Genomic DNA, 24,015 nt, shown 5'->3' on the forward strand with positions numbered 1-24,015 from the left:
TTTTATTTTCCTTGCATGTCCCCCTCGGATCTACAGAGACTTTACTTCCAAGTGCACTTTCAGTGCAAAGTGAATTTTCCTTTAATAAATAACCCCCCATGTGTTATATCTGTTTGTTAAGTGCAAAACAATACCTTTTGAAGTTGTCAGAAATTCAGAGCTGTCCTCGGAGAGTCTGATTATCCCTCCCTGTTCTTATCATGGACTACGGAATGATTAGCCTTTTTGGTGTACAGATCTGAGACTGTGGGTGGTTGATGAGTTTAGCAAAATACTCTAGGCAGGTGTGACACCATTCTGTCCACAAACATGCTATGTGTTGTCAGCCTATAAAAGGATTTAGAAGCAAAGTGCATTTCTGACAGATAATTATTTATTATTCTGTACTTCTGGTGTCGTTAAAGGGATAAAACGCACAGAAATGTACACTATATTGTCAAAAGTATTGGGATATCTGCCTTTACACGCACATGGACTTTATTGCCAGTCTTAGTCCGTAGAATTCAATATTGAGTTGGCCCACCCTTTGCAGCTATAACAGCTTATACTCTTTTGGGAAGGCTGTCCACAAGGTTTAGGAGTGTGTCTATGGGAATGTTTGACCATTCTTCCAGAAGTGCATTTGTGAGGTCAGGCAATGATGTTGGACGAGAAGGCCTGGCTCACAGTCCCCTCTCAAATTCATCCCAAAGGTGTTCTATCAGGTTGGCGTCAGGCCAATCAAGTTCCTCCACTGCAAACTCGCTCATCCATGTCTTTATGGACCTTGCTTTGTGCACTGCTGCGCAGTCATGTTGGAACAGGAAGGGGTCATCCCCAAACTGTTCCCACAAAGTTGGAAGCATGAAATTGTCTAAAATGTCTTGCTATGCTGACGCCTTAAGAGTTTCCTTCACTGAAACTAAGGGGGCAAGCCCAACCCCCGAAAAACAACCCCACACCATAATCTCCTCTCCACCAAATGATTTGGACCAGTGCATAAAGCAAGGTCCATAAAGACATGAATAAGCAAGTTTGGGGTGGAACTTGACTGGCCTGACAGAGTCCCACCTTTGGGATGAATTAGAGAGGAGACTGTGGGCCAGGTCTTCTGGTCCAACATCAGTGCCTACACTCACAAATGCGCTTCTCGAAGAATGATCAAACATTCCCATAGACACACTCCTAAACCTTGTGTAAAGCCTTCCCAGAAGAGTTGAAGCTGTTATAGCTGCAAAGGGCGGGCCAACTCAATATTGAACCCTACGGACTAAGACTGGGATGCTATTAACTAATTGCCGACCACTGCACGCCGATATTCAACGGCACAATGGCAGCAGTGGGCAAATGGTCGTACCTGTACATCCCCTTTAATTGGCAGTGCTAGCAAGCACGTGCGTGCACCTACCTTGTACAGCGTGACCACGCCCGCGGAACCAGCGGACTCGATGTCTGCCGGTCTCCCGGCGATCGTGTATCACGGAGCCACAAAACGGGGGAAGTGCCTATGTAAACAAGGCATTTCCCCGTTCTTCCTTGTGACATGACAAAGATCACTGCTCCCTGTCATCGGGAGCAGTGATCGTTGTCATGTGAGTTGAAGCCTGCCCCCCCACAGTTCGAATCACTCCCTAGGACACACTTAACCCCCTGATCGCCCCCTAGTGGTAAACCCCTTCCCTGCCAGTGTGATTTACACAGTAATCAGTGCATTTTTATAGCATTGACCGCTGTATAAGTGACAGTGGCCCCAAAATAGTGTCAAAAGTGTCCGATGTGTCCGCCATAATGCCGCAGTAACCATAAAAATCGCAGATCACCGCCATTACTAGTAAAAAAAAAAAAGAATAATAAAAATGCCATAAAACGATCCCCTATTTTGTAGACACTATAACTTGCATGCAAACCAATCAATATACGCTTCTTGCGATTTTTTTTTCTACAAAAATATATAGAAGAATACATATCAACCTAAACTGAGGAAAAAAAATGTTTTTTTTATATATATATAATATATATATATATATATATATATATATAATTATTTTTTCATTTTTTTTTGGGGGGGGGGGAGATATTTATTATAGCAAAAAGTAAAAAATATAGCTTTTTTTCAAATTATCACTTTTTTTTTGTTTATAGCGCAAAAAATGAAAAACGCAGAGGTGATCAAATACCACCAAAAGAAAGCTGTATTTGTGGGAAAAAAAGGACGTCAATTTTGTTTGGGTGCAACGTCGCACGACCACGCAGTTGTCAGTTAAAGCGGCGCAGTGCAGAATCGCAAAAAGTGCTCTGGTCAGGAAGGGGTTTAAAATCTTCCAGGGGGCTAAAGTCCATGTGCGTGTAAAGGCAGGCGTCCAATACTTTTGATAATATAATGTATTTTAGAGATGTACTGGATTTTTCATTTTCTTATTTTAGCTTATCATATGCTTTAAGATCATAAGCAAGGCTACACGGTATAGTATACATATCAACAATGACCTTATGTATTTGATAATTAAAAGTATGCATTTTTAAAATGAGTGTCCTTTTGGTTTCTTATCCCTATCCCAGCGCAATTGGAGATAGAGTATACCTCTTGCTTCATTTTTAATACGACCCTGCCTCTCCCCCGTATTCTGGACTCTTTAGCAGTCACATAGGCTTTCATGGTTATTACAGCTCCCTGGCAAGAGTTACTGGAAAGTCTGTTTGCGTTACTTCAAAACCATAGAACTTTGGCATTACAATGCATGTGTTTAACAGATTAAGTGGTGGGCAAGTTACTGATATTGTGTAATTGTTTAAAATAGCACAGTTCATTTCTAATGTTTCGTGAATAGTTTATTGGTGAGGGAACAATGCCATAGTGTAGAATTTGCTTAAAAGTTTTGCTTGGTTTAAAGTCTCAGCAACAGAAAAGCTGCTATAAGGAAGGTCAGATGCTGCTTCCCACAGTGAATCATAATTGGATGCAGTGTTTCCATGCTTCAGGGACTCATGTTGGGCAGATGGAAGTCTTATGCTAAGAATTAATACAGCTATATAATCATTATATGGTGAGCCGCAGAGTGCGTGAGTCGTACTCTTGTTTTTGTTTTTTTCCAATATAAAAATCAGCTGTTCATGTCAAAAGTTTAGATGCAAAACCATTTCTTGGTTAAAAAAAAGACCAAATCACCATTTAACCACTTCAGCCCCGGAAGGATTCACCCCCCTTAAAGACCAGGCCGTTTTTTGTGTTATGGCACTACGGTACTTTAACTGACAATTGTGCGGCTGTGCGACATTGTACACAAACAAAATTGATGTCCATATTTTCCCACAAATAGAGCTTTCTTTTGGTGGTAAAAGATCACTTCTGCGGTTTTTATTTTTTGTGCTTTAAATAAGTTTGAAAAAAAAATTATATTTTTTACTTTTTGCTATAAAACATAGCCAAAAAAAACAATCCTAATTAGCATAGATTGATTGGTTTGCACAAAAGTTATCTTGTCTACAATCTATGTGATAGATTTAGGGACTTTTTTATTTTTTTACATTTTTTACTAGTAATTGCGGCGATCAGCGATTTTTAACGGGACTGCGACATTGCGGCAGACAAATTGAACACTAAGTGACACTTTTTGGGGACCAGTGACACCAATACAGTGAACGGTGCTAAAAAAAATGCACTGACACTATAAATGACACTGGCAGGGAAGGGGTTAACATCAGGAGCAATCAAAGGGTTAAATGTGTTCCCTGGGAGTGTTTTCTAACTGTGTGGGGGATGCTGATACTGCATAAAGAGAGAGATCTGTGTTCCTAATTAGTAGGAATCACAGATCCCTCTCTCCCCGTCTGACCGAACGACGGTCTGCCATGTTTACATAGGCAGACCTCCATTCTGTCAATGCCAAAAACAATTGCGGGTGGCCATCTCAGCCGCCGGCTCGGCTGATTGGCATCCTCTGTGTTCAATCACATCGGTAGCAGGTCACTGGCGGCATGTGCGCCCACATGAGGGGGGGGGGACAACGAGCAGGTACGTGTTTTGCGCAGCCAGGTCGCCTTGCCACAGTATATGTGCAGTGGGTGGTCCGGAAGTAGTTAAACAAAATACAAAGGAGAGCAGCGGCATCTAAGTGCAGCAAAATTAAAACATTTTATTTTAAGACAGACAAATGGGAACTCACAGGATCATAGATATGTCAACACATGTGGGATAATATAAGATGATCATCCACTCCTGGGGATAGGCAGTCAGTTTGCAGATAGAAAGGCAGCTGGTGATCCGGCTGTGCTGGTCCCAGCACTTCCAGGCACTTGGAATGGCTCGGGGCACTCAGGGTACACGTCACTTCTGGTTTTGCCTGATGAAGGAGCACGCATGTTCTGAACGCGCACTCCTCCCCACTCTCTCTTCAACCGGAAGTGACGTGTACCACCACCCCTGAGCTGTTCTGAGTGCCTGGAAGCACTAGGAGCCACCAGCGCAGCTGGATCACCAGCTGCTTCTCCATCTGTGAGCTGACCGCCTTCTCCCAGGAGTGGATGAACCTCTTATATTATCCCACATGCACTGACATATTTTTGATCCTGTGAGTTCCCATTTGTCTGTCTTGAAATAAAATGTTTTAGTGTTGCTGCACTTAGATGGCTCTGCTTTCCTTTGTGCCTTGCATTCTACAGTTCCCCTTCTAGCTTGTTATGAGCCAGCAGCCATCCACAGTCAGCATACCTGAGATCACCACCATATCTTGTGCTGCACATGAACTTCCATACATGGACTTCCTGTGAAAGAGAGTTTGCGAATGTGCCCGCACTCTCTCTGACAAGCTGATAGAGCACACATGATTATGGATTTTTTCCTAAACAAACAAAATCCCAGTACTCTCAGATTTGATAGCAAGGCTTCATTGAAAACCTAAAGGTGGGTTTGTGGCCTGGTGGTGCCAATGGTGGACATGTGAGATGAGAGCTCCTAAGCCAATTCTCCCAAGCAAAGCAACATCAATTCCACTATCATCCGAGCCACAAAAATGGGCTACAATAAAAGCAGAAGTGGTGCCAAAGATTTTAAATAATTACTAGTAAAGTCCATGAGAGAAGAATACTTTTGCAAAACAGCGACGTCCAGGGCTGGTGCAAGCATTTTTGACACCCTAGGCGAAACCTCATATTTCCACCCCATTGGCTCCACCCCTGACTCCACCCAATTTGCCCTGCCCATGTGACAGGAGGCGGCACTATACATGAAGCATCAGCTCTGCTTTCCCTAGCGCAGGCTCCAGTCCTGCGCTTCTAATTGCACTACCAGTCGGATGGAGGAGCTGCCTGAGACTGAGTTAGTTACATGGTGTTACATGCATAGTTACACGCTGCAGCCTGCAGACGTGGAGGGAAATAAGCGGCCAGGTGCCCTTAGGCAGCAGTGCCTAGTGGTAGCGCTGGCCCTGGCGACTTCATAACTGGTATCATTTGTGCAGACTACAACAGAGTCACAATTCCCCACTACCTGATGAATCCTTGCATGGCAATTCTGGGACTGCCTACCCCAGACATGGGTATGAGGAATCATAAGTGGAAATAAGTATCACAAATATCAGAATTAGCCTGATGAAGATGTCCTAAATAGCAAAAAAAGCAAATGAGTTTGGAGTTGTGACCTGATCTCTGACACTGTACAACCTGCTGTTGTGTCATTACAAAAGCAACTAGATAGGCAAGGTTCTATCCTAAATGCTACAACAATGGACATAGATGATTGAGCTACATCGATGCCATAATCTGTCAGATCTATTATATAATAATTCAATTAGTGTGTGTTTTATGGGGCAGAATTAAAAAACATTTGCTGTAAGCTTTAGGCCCCCGTTCACATCCAAGCGATTTTCAGCTTGAAAATTGCTCAGCTGTGAAGCTCAAGAACGCCCAACAAGCCAAATCCCATTCATTTAAATGGCCCCTGTTGTTGGCGTTCTGTCCCCTGAAGCAAAACACCTGTCGCTCAAAAAAAGTACATGAACTTCTTTTTGACAGATTTCAAGCGTTTTTGGTCCCATAGACTTCAATATAAAAGGCTGAAAAGATGTGAATTGAGCATTTTACAAGCATTTTTGTCGCTTTTTTTCTGCTGAAACAGCAGCTCTCCACCCCTAATTAGACATGTGAGGAACAGAAAAAAAACTGTTTTTTTTTTGTTTCATTTTCATTAAATTTTGTTTTGTTTCTTAATTGTCTAAGGAATTCAACATTTTCAGAAAGATTAGCATTTAAATTGGTTGAAAAATGATCTGCCAATTCAAATTCTGTGTGAGGAATAGCTTGCCCTGATCCTGCCCCAAAGCACACCCCCATATTGAGGGCATGTGGCCTGGTATGGTTCAGGAGGGGGAGGGAGAAACGAGTGAGCCTTTCCTGACCTGACGGGCTGCCTGATCGGATAAGGGTCTGGTATGGATTTTGGGGGGGAATCCCACGCCAGTTTTCTTTTATATTTTGGTGTGGGGTTCCCCTAATGACCATACCAGGCCCGGACACATTTTTCTCTGCTTATGTTTCATTGCCAGCATTCTTTTTTTAAAGAGGTAGGGTTGTGTGAAGGTCGTGGTCTCTATGGAGTGTTTCAACACACCCTCTGCTGAATCAAAATTTTTGTTCTCCAAAAAAAAAGGGAACATGAGATTTGGAAAGCTATAGTTCTGACTCACCAGGGGCATGTCAGACCACTGCAGAGAGATCATGGCTTCCACACAGAGCAAGGGTACCAACATGGAGATATACTATATGAGTGATGGCTTGTTTTTCCCTCCTTTAGAAAGGTACTGTGATCCATAATTAGATTCTCCCAGAACCGTTGCCAAGTCCTTAAGGATACACCTGATGTATATTGTTCCTAGAGTTATCTAAATGAACACTGTCATCCAGTCTTAACAATGCAATCTTCGCATAGCTTTTTTAGCTCATGGAAGCCCTGATCCCCTGGATCAGGGCTTCCATGAGCTCAAAAAGGTATGTGAAGATCGCATTGTTGTCCAGCAGCCAATTTATTTCTTTATTTTCAAAAAAGTTTTTATTTAGCATAACAAAATTTGTACATACAGAACACCGGGTAAGTAATGCATACCGGTAGCAATAAATTTCACAGTGATTCAGTCAAAGGTATCAGCGCCAACAATCCATGAAAGCATAGTCCTGAATCCCAACCATAAACCTGTATAATATTTACGCTCTTTTTTTTTAAAATTGAAACCAAAACAACAAACCAAAAAACAACAATTCAAGCCTCAACAATGCTGTTAGGAGGAAGAGGCGACACATCCCTTCCCAATCCCATAAGGGTCAACCCTCCCACCTCAGGCATTCCACCTTTGAAACTCAGAACCATAGGTAGTGGTGCAAGCACCTTAAATCCCCATCAGTCTCCATATTGTCAGTGTAGTGCACTCATACTCTCACCCTCCAGTGTAACCTCTCCAGCTGGCTCTCGGTCCAGCAGCCAATTTAGAACATTTCAATACAACTGTACTTTTGCTTGACATTTTAAAATACCTTTAAAAACATGATTTATGTGCAAGGACAGTAAACAATGTGCTTCTTTTACACTAGTGGTACCCTCTGAAGAGCAATTTGTGGTGCACTGATTGCCATAGGTTATTGCACATCTATGCTTTATTTGTTATAAGACCTCTCTTGCCAGGATTATATTCTGGTAATTTAGACAAAGATATTGTGTACATGGAAATTATTGAACATTCCATGAACAGTGGATAATTTTTTTAGTACATTTTATATAGAAATACAATTTTGTTTTTGTTAAAGTCTGTGGATTCAATTGACCTAGTATTGGTTCTACATATTGAGTTCCCTGTTCCCTCCACAAAATGTGTGCACGGCAATCACCCTTCATTGATATTCAGCACTAATTGTCATAAGGTGATTAAAGATACAACTTTTCTACCTATTCCCACAATCTACCATACTCCTACACAACTATTTAAGTATTTAACTCCCAATTAACCCAGTCCAGTTAATGCACTTCTCTTATGCTGTGTTGTGAAAGAAGAAAAAAATTAGAAATAATTATACCGTCTTTTACAAATCCATACAAAAAAAGGATGGTGGGTTAAAAGCACTAATGACCTGAAAAGTGGAAAAACCTTTGCTCTCCAGTCAAGTGTCTTTCTTCTGAAGCTTGACTTAATTAAATTTATTTTCCAACCAAGCCCATGTTGTTCTTTTATATTCTGCAGTTCTAAGCACAGACTTGTATTTTCCACTGGCCACTGACTCTGGCTCCCATTGCTAATTGTTTCTGCAGTAGCTTACTAATTCCATTACCACCTGTAAAGTCACGCTCATTTCCTATGGAGAATTGCTCAAATCTTTTATCCAAGGCTTAAAATGATTGAGAAAAAGTTACTTTAAAACAGTAATGTTTTTTCTTGAGATGAGGTGGGACATTTTAATAGAGCTCTCTAATTCTTATGGAAATCGGTCAAAGTAAAACCAAGGCAAATTTCCCGAACATGCAGTACTTTTCAAAACAAGGTCTTTGGCAGACAGAGAAGCACTGCAGCTGAGTCTTAAAAAAAAAGTGCACTTACCTAGTTATAGCTCAAGTAAATTTCCGATATGCCATGATATATATCAACAGTGTATTTTTTAAATAAACAGTACTAAAAGCAGCATTAAAGTATACACTCTATTGTCACAAGTATTGGGATGTCTTCCTTTACACACACATGAACTTTAATAGCATCCCAGTCTAAAGCCTTGTGCACACGGTTCGATTGTTGGAAGGGGATTGTCTGTTGACAGACTGTTGTCTGAAATTCTTACCGTTAGTATGCTCCTTTCAACAATTGTTGACAAATGTTGGATGGCACGCTAGGAAATTTTTGGCAGACAATGGCTCCACGTCTGATTTTTATATGGTAAGCACACAAATCCATCACACAAACGTTGAAAATACAAACACGCATGCTCGGAATCAATGCTCACCAAACACAAAATTATCAGAAGGGGCCCAAAGGGTGGCGCACAAGATATGAAATCACTCGCAGTATATCACTATGTTCGTGTTTGTGGCACGAAAATTGTGTAATGTTAGTATGCAAGACAAGATCCTGGCACATGCCCTTTTGACAAAAATCAGACACTCGGTTGTCCAACAATCAAACTGTGTGTACGAGGCTTTAGTCTGTAGGGTTCAATATTGAGTTGGCCCACCCTTTGCAGCTAAAACAGCTTCAACTTTTCTGGGAAGCAGCTTCATTATTATCCCATTAAATAAAGAAGAAGAGAATTGTGCGCTACATTTCGAGATTTCATAATTTGCTACGTCACGAATGTTAATTCTCCATTATGAACACTAGTTTACAAGACCGACCACTTCTGCTTCCGAGCATGCATGCTTGTTTCTTTGGACTTTTGTCTGACAGACTTGTGTACACGCGATCAGAAAATCCGACAAACACACATTTGTTCATGGAAAATTTTAAAACCTGCCATCCAACATTTGTCCACGGAAAATCCGAAAACAACTGTCTGATGGCACATGGTCGGATTTTCCACCAACAGCTTGACATCACACATTTCTCATCGGAAAATCTGGTCGCGTTTACGTTTACGACGGCTTAACAATAGCCCTATTCATCAGGACAGAAAGAGAGAGTGAATCTAAAATATTGTCCTGAGATCTGACCCTTTTTGCTTCCTCTAAATGACAGCTAGAAAATGATAGGTGCAAACACTTTTATTACAGTGCTCACATAAGTGTACATTAGAGAGCTAATGTGACTACATATATTATTGGCTTTTTTTTTTTTTTTTGCTTGTATTAACATAAATGCACAGTAAATCTTATGTTAGAACCTGTTACAATTTTTTATTCAACAGGACAGTAAAAATTCCAGATTCTCCAGAGGGACTTGGATTCCAGATTAGAGGATTTGGGCCATCTGTTGTACATGCTGTGGGTCGAGGTACAGTTAAGTTTTAATCATACTGTCTAACCTCCAAACACAATTGCATGATAATACATATTTAAAGCAGGCCAAGAACACTGTACAGTTTAACAATTCAGTTAAATAAGAGTTATTTTTAACGTATTCACCTCACATTGACTTTAATTTACTGTAAGGCCATGCCTTGGAGCATCATGCAGTACTCATATGTTTAGAGTTTGAAGTAATCTTTTGGGTCATGTGCTCATTTATTTAGCTATGATATGTACAAATATATGATTGTGTGCATATGATTATGCATAAATCATATGATTACAGTTTCAACTTTGTTGAGGATTATGAAGGATGCCAAGGTTCGTCATGGTCTGTAATGTTAAAGTAGGTACAGTAAGTCTTGATAAGAAGGCAAGGAGTCATTATGCTTACTTTTGGTCACTGATCCCCCCCAGACTTCACCTGTACATGCATTTTCCCCTATTTAAAAGCTTGCTTACTAGTTGAAAATTCTGTTGTCACTAGCACAGTCCAGACAATTGACTATTGTAGGTTAATTTATCACAACTGAAAATACATCTGCATGGAATAAACTGTTAAAGGTCTGCCACCTACCCTGTTTCCCCTAAAATAAGACCTAGTGTGATTGTCGGTGATAGCTGCAATAAAAGCCCTACCCCCCAAATAAGCCCTAGTTAACGTCCTTGTAGGTCTTCTTTTCAGGGTAGGGCTTATTTTTGAGGAAACAGAGTAGGGCTTATTTGGGTGGTAGGGCTTATATTACAGCCAACACCGACAATCACGCTAGGTCTTATTTTAGGGGAAACAGGGTAGTAGACATTCCCACTGATAATGTGCAGGGAATTAAAAGTGTAGATGTGCACAAATCAGAATACTGCATTTTTTTCTATTAAGATTATGTTCACAGTTTTGTGTATGTGATGCTTTATAAAAGCTATTGCTTTAATAAACCATCCAGTTATGCGGCGTCAGTACTGAACACATACATGCACCAGGCTGTGCAGAACTGACAATTTCTATACTACAGTTTATTGCTACAGATGAGAAATTTAAGAATTTCTTTTACTGCACAGAGGACAGTTACAACTAAATTAAGATTGCTTTTGGTGAAATGTTCCAATTACTCAGTGTCATCTGGGTTGCAAAACAGCCATTGCAGCACTTCTGACCTTACCCATAGTACACTGGTTTAAAATATTTTTCTAAAGTGCTTAAATTGATATATCTCGTCAGCTTGTCATCTCTTCAAATTGCTTTTCTCATCTTAAAACTCAGATATTAAACGTCATCAGCAACTGGATTGTAAATCAGCAGTGGGATTGTCATTTTAACTGAAATTGGTAATTTTTTTTACATATTGGCCTGCAGGGACTGTGGCTGCGATTGCTGGTCTGCACCCAGGGCAGTGCATCATCAAAGTGAATGGGATCAATGTCAGTAAAGAAAGCCATGCAAGTGTCATCGCTCACGTGACTGCCTGCAGGAAGTACCGTAGGCCAATGCAGGTAAACGCATCATTGGATACTGCATACTGCTTAGCATTTGAACTTTGTAGTATAAAGTATTCATGTAACAAGGACCATTTTTGTCAGATAACCATGTGTTTGTGGAATAAACAAACATTTAAAGCTGAGCTCCAGGCAGGTATAAAAGACACAGCTTAATGTAGCTCTATGATAATTAATACATCATTTAATTTTTCTATATTAAAGTAGAAGTATAGCCAAAGCTTCTGGCTATATTTCTCATGGGGATCACTGGAGTGCAGTTCGTTCTGCACTCCTATGACCCATTTTCAGCTGACAGCGGGCTAAAGTGTGCGGTCACGTGATGTCACTCAGCCAGCTAGGCTTGGGAAATATCTCGACTTTTCAGAAAGTATTCCCCCAGATTCCTAGACCAGCAGCTTACTCAGCCTCTCAACGAGCCACAGGGTCAGCTGCTCTAGCCCCCTTTGCAGCCTAGCACTCCAGTGAGCGCTGGAGGGGCAGAGCAGTGAGCCGGTGATGGGCAGTCACCAGCTCTCTGCTCACTGATGGCTGAGACATGAGCAATCTTTGGTCTTTGATTGCTCAATTCTCAGTCTTAGAGCAAGCAGGGGACAGATGCAGCATTAGATCAATGCTGCATCCATCTGGGTGAGTATAAATGCTCTGTTTTTTACAAGCCCATACTTTTCTTTTAAGTGCAAGCAGTGCAAGTACCTGAATCTGACTTAGAATCAGAAAGTCGGAGAGAGGAAGCATTACAAGGAGCGAACTGTGGTGCAGTGCAAGTAGCGCGATGATAGAAGGAGAGAGCAGAATGGGAGATAGATGAACTCATCAGTCTGCTGCTTCTCCTTTCAGTGTCCAGTCACAGGCTGGGGGAGGTACAAGACTTGTACATTATATGGGACTGCAGCAGAGAAATATAAGGTCTCCTGCCCACCCTGTGAGACGGGGCTGTATAGCGTAGCAGGTCTATGTAAATCTCAGGATCATATAGATTGAAATACAAATCCTTTGGCAGGTAAGAATGTTTTTAATCTGTATTTTTAAATTTAAAAATGATCTCATCCAACAGCATTCACAATTTTTCGAGAGGATAAAACATTGGCACAGTGTAACAATACCTTGGTGGGGCCAGTGCACTGTAATCTTTCCTTTGAATGGAACACTGTAATGTTTCTTCTGATCTAATGCCACTTGCACCTTCACTCTCCAGTTGCCATCAGGTTTGGTTAGGTACACAGCTGAGTTGGTTAGGGACACATTTTGGACTTGTACCCTTCCCTAGCCTTGTATTTCAGAAAAAACAATGGTGACAGAATGCTGGATAAGTAGGAATCATTTTGTTCATAAGAATAAAACACTATTGTTTATTAACTATGTTCATAGGCTTGGCATGAAAAAGTTTGACAAACTGAAGGTTGGAGTACCACAGTGAGCAGAGAAGTGAGATCAAAGAGTAAGCCTGGAATGCTGGCCTTTGGCAGCTTTCTTTTGGAACCAATCATTCTGTAGACTAAATGTACAATTGTACTTTTTATTTTTCAGCTTAACCGGTTCCCGACCAGCGCATGCCGATGTACATCGGCATAATGGCACGGGCAGGCAATGGGCGTGCCTGTACGTCCCTTTAAATTTGCCGCCCTGCCATCACAAGCGCACCACCGGCGGCGCACTCGCGTGCCGGTCGGGACCCCTGTGAGTCCGGTCGCAGGTCCCGCCGGACTTGATCGCCGCAGGCATACCCGCAATCGTCTCACGGGGCGGCTGAATGGAGAAATGCCGTTGTAAACAGCATTTCCCCATTCTGCCTAGCAACTAGTGACGCTGATCTCTGTTCCATGTGATTGGAGCAGAGATCAGTGTTCGCTAAATGAAAGCCCAACCCCCCCCCACAGTTAGTAACACACTCCTAGGAACACTTAACCCCTACACTGCCACCCGTTGGTTAACCCCTTCACTGCCAGTGTCATTTACACAGGAATCACTGCATTTATATAGCACTGATTGCTGTATAAATGACAATGGTCCCAAAAATGTGTCAAAAATTTCCAATTTGTCCGCCATAATGTCGTAGTCACAATAAAAATCGCTGATCACCGCCATTACTAGTAAAAAAAAAAATTATTAATAAAAATGCATTAAAACTATCCCTATTTTGTAAACGCTATAACTTTTGCGCAAACCAATCAATAATCGCTTACCAAAAATATGTAGAAGAATACGTATCGGCCTAAACTGAGGGAAAAAAATGTTTTTTATATATATTTTTAGGGAATATTTATTATAACAAAAAGTAAAAAATAATGCGTTTTTTTCAAAATTGTCGCTATATTTTTGTTTATAGCGCAAAAAATAAAAACCGCAGGGGTGATCAAATACCACCAAAAGAAACTCTATTTGTGGGAAAAAAAGGACGTCAATTTTGTTTGGGAGCCACGTTGCATGACCACGCAATTGTCAGTTAAAGCGACGCAGTGCCGAATCGCAAAAAGTGGTCTGGTCTTTGACCAGCAAAATGGTCCGGCCTGTAAGTGGTTAAAGTGTAACCAAAGGCAAACTTTTTTTTTTTTACTTTTTTAACTTACTAACTTTTAAAAAAAATCTTCAATCTGTCTGGAAGAACCACATACTTACAGGTGTCATCTGAAAAGGATATTTCTTTATCACAGGTAGAAGAGGTGACACGTGGACATAATACCATAGTTGTGTAGTCTGTACAGTCCAGGGGCCAAGACATTGGGAGACCATCAGGAGAGCTAGTTTAGGGTCAAGGTGGTTAGGAAAGGATGATTCCCTACAAATCATTGAAGTGCTTTTTCAGAGTGACCAGATAATGCTTAAAAATGGGAATAAACTCCCATGTATGATTTTTACTTATAGATAATCCTATAATAAGGCTTACCTATAGTTACAGTAAATATCTCCAAAACATGCATTGTGACATCACCACTGCATAGCCATGCCATTCCTTCAGAGCCGCATCGTAAACAGCGACTCCCGTGCACATGCGCTGGAGAGACGCCATAGCCGGCTCAGCCATTCATGTTGCCAAAACCCGCAAACCTGGTAGGAAGGCTGGGTGAAGATGGAAGCGCCTTCAGTGGTGACATTGCTGCCCTGGTAGGGTTTGATTTCAGGTAAGTCTGTCATAATGTGCTAGTATGCAATGCATACTAGCACATTTTCACTTAAACTGCCCAGTGCCTATTTTTTTTTTTTATACGGTTTACTATTGCTTTGAAGTGGACCTTTCCATAACTTTTTTTGACACAATATACAGCAACAGTGTACTTTTTTTTCCAAACAATCTGTGTCTTTTATCAAAAAAAAACTAGTTTGTATGCTCCAGTCTCTTTTAAGACTGGGGCATGACATTTGGGTTGACTGGGGCTGTTGCTGTCTTAGAAGGTGCTACTACTGAGAACACAGCCAAGCCAAACTGATTAGTGAATGAAGCTAATGCCTTGTACACACGGTCGGACATTCCGACCACAAAATCTGTCGGATTTTTTCAGACGGATTTTGGCTGAAACTTGTCTTGCATACACACGGTCGGACAAAGTTGTCGGCAAATCCGATCGTTCTGAATGCGGTGACGTTTGTTGCGTACGTAGAGGCCAGTAGCCAATAGCTTTCATCTCGTAATTTATTCTGAGCATGTATGGCACTTTGTCCGTCGGAATTCTCTACAAACAATCGTAAAACGTCTGATCAGGTTTTGTTGTCGGAAAATTTTAGACCCTGCTCTCAAACTTTTTCAATCTGAATTTCCAATGGAAAAGTACGATAGAGGCCACGCAAGATCGGATTTTCCGACAACATAATCCAATCGGACCGTTTCTGTTGGAATTTCCGACCATGTGTACAGGGCATTAGACAAAATAATCAGCTGAGATTGCAGACAAAGTATTTTATTTTTGACAGACAAAGTCAAATCTTGCTAGTGACTCTAGCCAGATACCATGGGAAAATGGCATGCATGTATTTGTAGCAAAAATGATGAACCTCATAGGAAAGTACTTATCTACATCTTATCTACACTCTTTGTCTAGCACCACTGGTCTGAATGGATCAATCTTTCATCCAATCTTCTGATCCTGAGGCTCTCTGTTTATTTCAGTCATACCTCTGTAGCACGGCCCCCTCTGGGGCTGTTTGGATTTACCTGCTCATCTGCATCGCCATGGCCCTGCAAAAATTCCAACCCACCTGACACTCTGAGTTCAGCCATCATTGCAACACCTTTAAGTAATAAGGCAACACTCAGCATTTATAGTCTATTAACATTTACTGGAATACATCAGTTCAGATATTGTTGTAAGATAGGTAATGGTTTAACTGAGTTGTGAATAACAGCACAAGCTTAGAAGAAGGATTCCACAAAAATGCCAGTTAGGACTATTGTCAAACACAGAATACTATATACACATATGTACAATGGAGCACCACTTCCACATAACCTGAAAGGGATAAATAAAGTTAAGCATCAATTCTGACAATACTTCTAGAAGAGAAACCCAGGCCGGCCTGTTTAACCTTCATTCCTAATGAGAGATTAAGCTAAACAAGGATGATAAGAGGGCCCTTCAAGCAGCTATGACAGAATGTCTATTGCAGATCTGATGGTCTTCACTGTCAATCAGAGTTCATTAACTATATCCAATAAAGTGTGGTAGCAGAATGGTGATGACTGTGTCAACAGATGCCCATGTACAGTGTTCGAATTAAAGTGCAGTGAAGTGTTCCCAAAGTAAAGCTGTCTATACACAGTGTCCCAGTAAACAACCAAGGAAAGACTTGCAAAGGTGGACGATTGCCCTCTCACCAACGACCAGGCCGAGTCAGCACCTTCCCGATAATAATTCCTGGATAAATGTCCTAGCTTCAGACCCGCTAGTGATGATCACCCAATATGGAGCCTGTAGCGTGGGTTGTTACACTGCTGAGTTGGTGCTGTTCAGATGTTCGATGAACCACAAGCAGCGCTGGACCTTTCTCGGCCAGGCAGGAATTCTCGATCCTGCGTGGTAGGCCGCGACCTCACTCTGCTTACACAAAGAGGTCCATCACACACAGGGCCCAGGAGGAAGAAAGTGTGGGGCGGGTCTCTGGTTTCTTTTGTAGCTCTTCCCAGAAATCTCCTTAATGGTAGCAAAGATCCCTGGGATATGTGGTCCGGGTGTATAGTCATACGAGGGAACAGCTATCTGAAAGAACTACCAATCCCACAATCCCTTTGGTTGTGCTCACAAATATGATGTCAGTTTAGTAACGCTGGGCACTAGGGGGATAAAATAATATACAGATAGGGTACGGAATAACTGTTCGTTGCAATTGTAGTCCACATTGCTACACCTCATTTACCATATTTACAGTGGTTAAAGGCCATTTTAAAATTGCGAGTACCTCTCAAAAACATATGTTCATGTAAAGACATCTTTAATACTGTCTGAAAAGTAAGGCCATTAGATTACAGCAAAAATTATAAAAACAAAAATAGTCCTTGTTTAATGCAACACAAGAGTTGGAATTTGGAATAATATATTTTAGATATTTTTAATTTAAGTGATTTAACTGCAAATACAGTATGGAGTATGTAAGAGAACCGTATATACGAAATTAATGTGATTTTTCTGTTTTCTACTAATAGCAAGATTCCATCCAGTGGATATATGACAGCACTGAGAGTGCCAAGGAAGATATCATAAAATCTGCTCAACCCCGGCCCTTAGGAGAAAATGAAGGGGATGGATTTGATTGCAGAGTAGAAGGTAGAATCAATTATTAGTTCTTGTTTGTTACAGATCACCGTTAGAAATTTCACTTACTCTTTATTCATTCATGTGTGTTTTTCACTAAAGAGGTTATTGACAAATTCAGCACCATGGCAATCATTGATGGAAAGAAGGATCATGTGAGCCTCACTGTGGATAACGTTCACCTAGAATACGGTGTTATTTATGAGTATGACAGCACAGCAGGAATCAAGTGTCATGTAGTGGAGAAGATGGTTGAACCAAAAGGCTTCTTCAGCCTAAGTGCCAAGGTGAGAGATGGTCATCTTTTAGTATAAATCACCTGTTTCCCCACATGTAAAGCCTTTATAACCACAAAGACAACGGGGGTGGTTTAATACAGGGGTTGACAAATTTGCTTGGAATCTAGGAGCCAGCTTAAAAAGTTAGGCGCCAGGTCCGTGACGGCGATCCGGACCTGTCCCTGGCCTGACATGGAGACGAGTGACGGGAAGATAGCAGCGCCGTCGCCCCCCCCGTCTCCAAGTCATTGCCCATAGCTCTTAGAGGGACATTTTATTTATTTTTTTCAAATGACAATTTTTTTTTTCAATTGCATTTTAGTGTAAATATGAGATCCGAGGTCTCTCTGACTCCAGATCTCATATTTAAGAGGACCTGTCATGCTTTTTCTATTACAAGGGATTTTTACATTCCTTGTAATAAGAATAAAAGTGACACAACATTTTTTTTAAAAGAACAGTGGAAAAAAAAAAAAGTTAAAATAAGCAGAAAAAATAATAATTTTTAAACGCGCCCTGTCCTGCCCGCATATAAAATCGGTGTTCGAACCACACATAGGAGGTAGCGCCGTGATCGGTAGAGCGAGAGCAATAATTCTAGCCCCAGACCTCCTCTATAACTCAAAACGTGCAACCTGTAGAATTTTTTTAAACGTCGCCTATGGAGATTTTAAAGGGTAAAAGTTTGTCGCCATTCCATGAGCGGGTGCAATTTTGAAGCGTGACATGTTGGGTATCAATTTACTCGGCGTAACATTATCTTTCACAATATAAAAAATAATTGGGCTAACTTTACTGTTGTCTTATTTTTTTATTAACTAAATTATTTTTCCCAACAAAAGTGCGCTTGTAAGTCCGCTGCACAAATACGGTGTGACAGACAGTATTGCAACAACCACCATTTTATTCTCTAGGGTGTTAGAATAAAAAATATATATAATGTTTAGGGGGTTCTAAATAAAGGGAAGAAGAGGCAGGTAATATAAAACAGGCAGAGGAAACTTCATTAGCATTGCTGGTTTGTCATACCAACGGCGACAACAAGAGGGTGCCAGATTCCATAAGGAATCATAGGACCGCAGAAGGCCTCAAAGCCGCGGCCTAAATTTTCGGCCGCCGGCGGAACGGCCCGACGCGATCACACTGGGGGGGTCCACAGAGACAGGATACCCCCAGCTGTGCTGCCCCAAGCGCGAGGTCGCTATTTCTAGTCGTCAATGCGACCTGGCGCCCGGGTTTTGTCGAGCCCTGGTTTAATAAAACTGGAGCACTCTGAATCTGGTGCAGCTGTGCATGGCAGCCAATCAGCTTCTAACTTCAGCTTGTTCAATTAAAGGGGTTGTAAACCCTCAAGGTCCCCCCCCCCCCCCGTTTTACTTTCCTGGACACTGTCATCCTCTGTCCAGCAACAAGCACACCATCTGTATCTGGTGTCTCGTGTCCTGATTGGATAGATTAATAGCAGTGCAGCTCCCGCTGCTGTCAATCAAATCCAATGACGCAGCGCCGGGGGGTGGGGCTGAGTCCTGCATGTGAATGTACACAGATGCAGGACTCAGGAGAGCGCCCACACAGGTGTCCACCAAGGAGAGCGCTTCTCCAACGTGGACACTTGAGGCGTGGAGGAGCCACCAGCGCCGCTGAGGGACCCTAGAAGAGGTAGATCGGGGCCACTATGTGCAAAACGAACTGCACAGCGGAGGTAAGATTGACATGTTTGTTATTTAAGAAAAAAATAAAACAAGGGTTTGCAACCCCTTTAAAGTGTTACTAAAGGTTTTTTTTTTTTTTTATTAAAATAACAAACATGTTATACTCACCTTATCTGTGTAATGGTATTGCACAGAGCGGCCCAATCCTTCTCCTCTCAGGTCCCCTGCCAGCGATCTTGGCTCCTCCTCGTCTTCGTGTGTCCCTATACTAGCACTAATTATATCATTTGGAAAAGACAGATCCCATGAATTGGCGCTCATATTGAAAAGATTTTGCAAGTTCTCTGTTCTAAGTGTTGATAGAAGCAGATTCAGATCTGCAATTATAAAGTTTGGTAAAATCCCCACAATGAATATAGCTGACTTAGCAGGGATTGTTTCACTGTACATTATATTTCCAAGACTAATTGCAATGACCTGTTTTCTGATTTCCCTCACAGGTATTAGACGCTTTTGCTAAAAGTGATGAACAGTTTGTGCAAAATTGCAGCAATCTGCATTCCTTACAAGAAGTCATTCCTCCAGAGCTTCAGAGTAAATTTACTATCATCTGTCGAGAGAAAATTGAACATATTTACAGGAGGATCACTAGTTACAGAAAGGTATTGCAACATGTATCTGAACAACAAAAAATGTAAGATGCAAGCAGCTTACCAGTGCTTGGATGTGGTGGCTGCATTTGCTTTGTATTCTTTTTTCATGTATTTTTATTGGTTAATCCTTATAGTAACACACTGTCCTAAGGTGACAGCGCTTAATTACTGTTAAGTATCTATGGATGATCAATGTTGTCACTCTAGGACAAGAAGTATGTTATGACTACAGAAACCCCCATGGCAAGAAGAGTGTAGAGAACTGAACGCAGCTAGCGTGACCAAGCCACGAGCTCTTTACCACTATCTGCATGTTCTGTTAACAATATCAGTGTTAGTACATTGCTATAATCTTTGCTGGATTTCTGGAGTATGTGGACTGTTATGTACCAGGGAAAGAGGAGACACTGGCACCAGCACCATGATTGAAGGTACAGTAAGCTTTTACTGCCAGGAACAGTATTGAAAGCAACCTGTACCGAGAACATGTAGGCTGCCACTATTAAACTTTGAATACTTGAATCTTTTCATTCATGCTGGTTGTCTGGCTGTTGATTCAGACAAAAACAGTCTGGCGCCAGGAAACTGGGACATCTAATGCACTAAGAACCTTGTGAATGTCCTGCAAGAGCCCAAAGAGCAGCTGTGTGGATGAGCACACCAGAGGGGGTGTGAATACCAGAAAAAAAATTCAGGAGCAACCACAATCAATTGAAAGCCTTAATCGGGACAGTCTTGAAAGGACAAATAGTCAAATAATTAAAACAGTCAATGAAATAAAAGCATGTGCCGTTTTAATAATAATATATGATTGGATGAACAATTATCTAGACATCTCCTTGCATAGATGGAACAACTGCAAAGCATGCTCCTTACTGTGACAGTACCTTAAGCAACAGTTGGTGGTTGACTGGCTTGGTGGGGCAGTGGTGTGATGGCAAAATCTTCATATGTTCCTGGATGTCACTAGGAAGAGGGAAGCCAGTGTGTGCAGAGTCGGATGGACAGTGTGGAGCCTCAATCGGATCCTCCATGATGTGTCCCGATTAGCGCTTTCAATTATGGTTGCTCCTGACTGTTTTGACTGTTGATTCAGAGCAACATGCAGGTTAGAGTTCTCTTTGTTCCAGACTAGTAATTTAAAATGTATTGCGGGCAGAGACAGCCAGGTAGCTTGCATTTTCATAAAGTTACCAATGGTAGCCAGTTAACCTCCTTAGAGGTATTCTCGAGTCTGGCTTGGGGTGGAATTTCAGAACCAAAAGCGGTAACCCGGAGCCAGACTCAGGATCGCATCGCAGGATCCAGAAAGAGCTTACTTACCTTGTCCCCTGGATCCTGTGATGTCCTCCCCACAGTGTGAGTGGCTCGTCCGCCGCTCGATTCATCACGGAGCCAAGCTCCATTTCCTGCGAGCGTTGTGACACACGGGGTCGGAAAACAGCGCCAAATTCAAAAAGTAAAACACACACTATACATATCTTACAGATTACATTATTGTATGTAATTATTTCACATCTGTTTTGTCCCTAGTGGTTTCTCCAGTGCCCTGCATGCAGTTTTATATTATACAAAACGTTCCTTCTGCCTGGAAACTGGAGATTGTCCATAGCAACCAAAACCGTCCCTTTACATTAAAAGTGGTTTTAGACCAGCTAGAAAACAGCGATAATAAATTAGAATCACTTGCAGAACTGAGCGATAGTGAATTGTGGAGAGATTCATCCTCAAACACTGAAAATTTATGACAGCGACAATTCTGCAACTGAGCAAATTTCTGTGTTTTTGATTTGATTACATTATTGAATAATTTTTATTATTATTTGGTGTATTAATTTATAGTTATTTATTATATTATAATTTATGATTTCGTTTTTTAAACTTTATCATACCCAGATGTCTACTAGACTCTGGTTTGGACAGATTTAAGTGAGTTATTCCTAAGAATTATAGTCCAAAAAACATCACGGCATTGTATGTATGCACATATTTATATTATTTTGAATTTGTGTATTTTATTTGAGTGGCACGATTTGCGCAGGACCCACCCCTTTATATTCATTATTTGATAGTTTGTGCTCACTATTTTGTCCTGCTGCATTTTTTAGTTAGCATTTGCACTTTATATCACTCAGGCTCTTTTTCACAGCATCTGTGTTTCATTATATCTGATTTTGGATTTTGTTCCACTTTAGTCACTTATTACCACTTAGCGGCGCGAAGGCTGACCACTTTTATTCCTAAGAATTACAGACCTACAATATAAAATGCCAAATTTCCATGCAAAATAATTGTACCGCTTTCAGCACCAAAAATCTGAAATAATCATACCGCCAGGGAGGATAATGGGACTCTTTGCAGACAGCAAAAAACAGAACACGATCCCCAGTCAACCCTATCAAAGGCTTTTTGGGCATCTGTTGATAGTAGTAAAGCCGGGGGTTCCGTCTCCTCCCTTTGAGATAGCAATAATAGGGTTCTAACCCCATTGTCTTTTCCCTCTCGACCTGGCACAAACCCAACCTGGTCCGGGTGTACCAGGAGGTTCATTACTGTCTTCATTCTATTCGCCAGTACCTTTGCAAATAGTTTGGTATCTACATTTAAAAGTGAAATTGGTCTAAAACTGGCACACTTGGTTTCATCTTTCCCTTCCTTTAATATGACAGTAATAGAGGCAGATAATGCCTCTTTACTTATATCATATCTTTCCCCAATTCCATTCATGTAAATGCAGAGTTCCGGTACCAGGATTTCCTTGAACCTTTTGTAATAGTAGATTGTTAATCCGTCCGGTCCTGGGCTCTTCCCCAGAGCTGAATCTGCCAATACCTTGTTTATTTCTGCTACTGTTATGGGGCTATCTAAGTTTTCTTGATCTATTTCCCCTATCTGAGGAAGTCTCGCGTTGTTAAGGTATCTATCTATTTCCTTTATGTCCCCCCCTTTTCCCAATTTCTTATTTTTTATGGCATATAATCTCTCGTAGTATGTTTTAAATGTTTCTGCAACCTCCTTTGACGTATATACCAAGTCCCCGTGTTCTGTTTGTATTTTCTCTATGTAGTTGATGGCTTTTTTCTTTTGAAGTCTATTGGCCAGATATTTAGTGGGTTTGTTCCCCTCTTGGTAACTTATTTTCCTTAGTTGATTGAGGTATTTTTTTGTTTCTTGTTCTCTTAGCCCGTGTAGTTCTTCCCTTTTAATTAGTAGATTTTGATATATCTTCTTATCCGCCCATGGGACCTTGTGCTGCCCGAAAGTGGCCAAAAATTATAATGCATCCGGTCCACTGCTTTTGACTTTCTGACAGTGCGTAGCTGCACAGCTGTTGGAAGATGTATGGGCTGACAAAGACTGGACAGAAAACTGAAACCATTTGCACTGACAAATATTCTAACACAGTGCAAGAATTCAGGCAGGATTTTATTTATTTTTTGTCCACTTAATCACATATTTCCTTTTTGTGGGGTTGTGTTGAAACAAACCACAGGAACAAGCTATAAATATTGTTCCCAGATTGAGCTTACATCCTCAGTAGTTATTTGCGAACCAGAGTATGATTTATACAATAGACCCATGGGGCTAAATTAACCACAGAAGTCTGAACAGCCACAGACACCATATCCCTATCCATCATAATGTCTGGAGAAAGATCTGGACCTGTGTTCACACCAACCAGACTTTTCTTTTCTGCACTTCCAGGACAGAAAATAAATATTTGAATTTTGTTTTCTATGAGCAACAATATCATTTTATACATATACGAAATCTTTTTATCATTATTTAGTGTATTTAAAATATATAATTTGCTTGTTGTATTTCCATTTTGGTAATGCGTAAATCTGAATATTCACTCTTGGTTTGACTGTGCAGTGAGTATATGTCCACATGTTAAGGGAATGGGACAATATAATGCTAGCAGCACAGAAGTGGCTTGTTCCCAAGTAATCACTAAATATCTGTGGGCAGCACACCATGGCCATCAGCAGCTTATGACTGCTTGTGCACACTCCACCCACCCCTATTTAAATTGGCAAATGGTCAGGTGTTTTTTTAGTAATTGCTGCTTCCTCAGAATTTTGCCAGCTTAAGGTCGACCATAAACAGTTCAAATCTCAGCCAGTTGAAGCACTGCCCAGGGACCCCAGGTGCATTGGGGGCCCCTGCAATCCCCCCTTCCCCATCAGTTTCCAGCGCTTTCCTGGGGTTACCCCCTTGAGACCATCTTACTACTGCCACTGCTTT

The 24,015-nt window shown here is 41.2% G+C and overlaps 1 protein-coding gene across 1 annotated transcript in view; it reads left to right on the forward strand.

Moving 5' to 3' along the window:
- The window catches only part of PREX2 (phosphatidylinositol-3,4,5-trisphosphate dependent Rac exchange factor 2), a 436,082-nt gene that overhangs the window by 213,823 nt on the left and 198,244 nt on the right, over window positions 1-24,015 (forward strand). Inside the window, exons 19-23 of the mRNA XM_077492842.1 lie at window positions 9,850-9,935; window positions 11,301-11,437; window positions 17,076-17,196; window positions 17,287-17,471; window positions 19,615-19,776. Of these exons, the coding sequence (XP_077348968.1) occupies window positions 9,850-9,935; window positions 11,301-11,437; window positions 17,076-17,196; window positions 17,287-17,471; window positions 19,615-19,776 (691 nt within the window). The remainder of the gene's footprint in view (window positions 1-9,849; window positions 9,936-11,300; window positions 11,438-17,075; window positions 17,197-17,286; window positions 17,472-19,614; window positions 19,777-24,015) is intronic.

The sequence above is a fragment of the Lithobates pipiens genome, unplaced genomic scaffold (genome assembly GCF_037356315.1).
Source record: "Lithobates pipiens isolate NorthernLeopardFrog02 unplaced genomic scaffold, aLitPip1_a1.2 Scaffold_19, whole genome shotgun sequence".
NCBI lineage: Eukaryota > Metazoa > Chordata > Amphibia > Anura > Ranidae > Lithobates > Lithobates pipiens.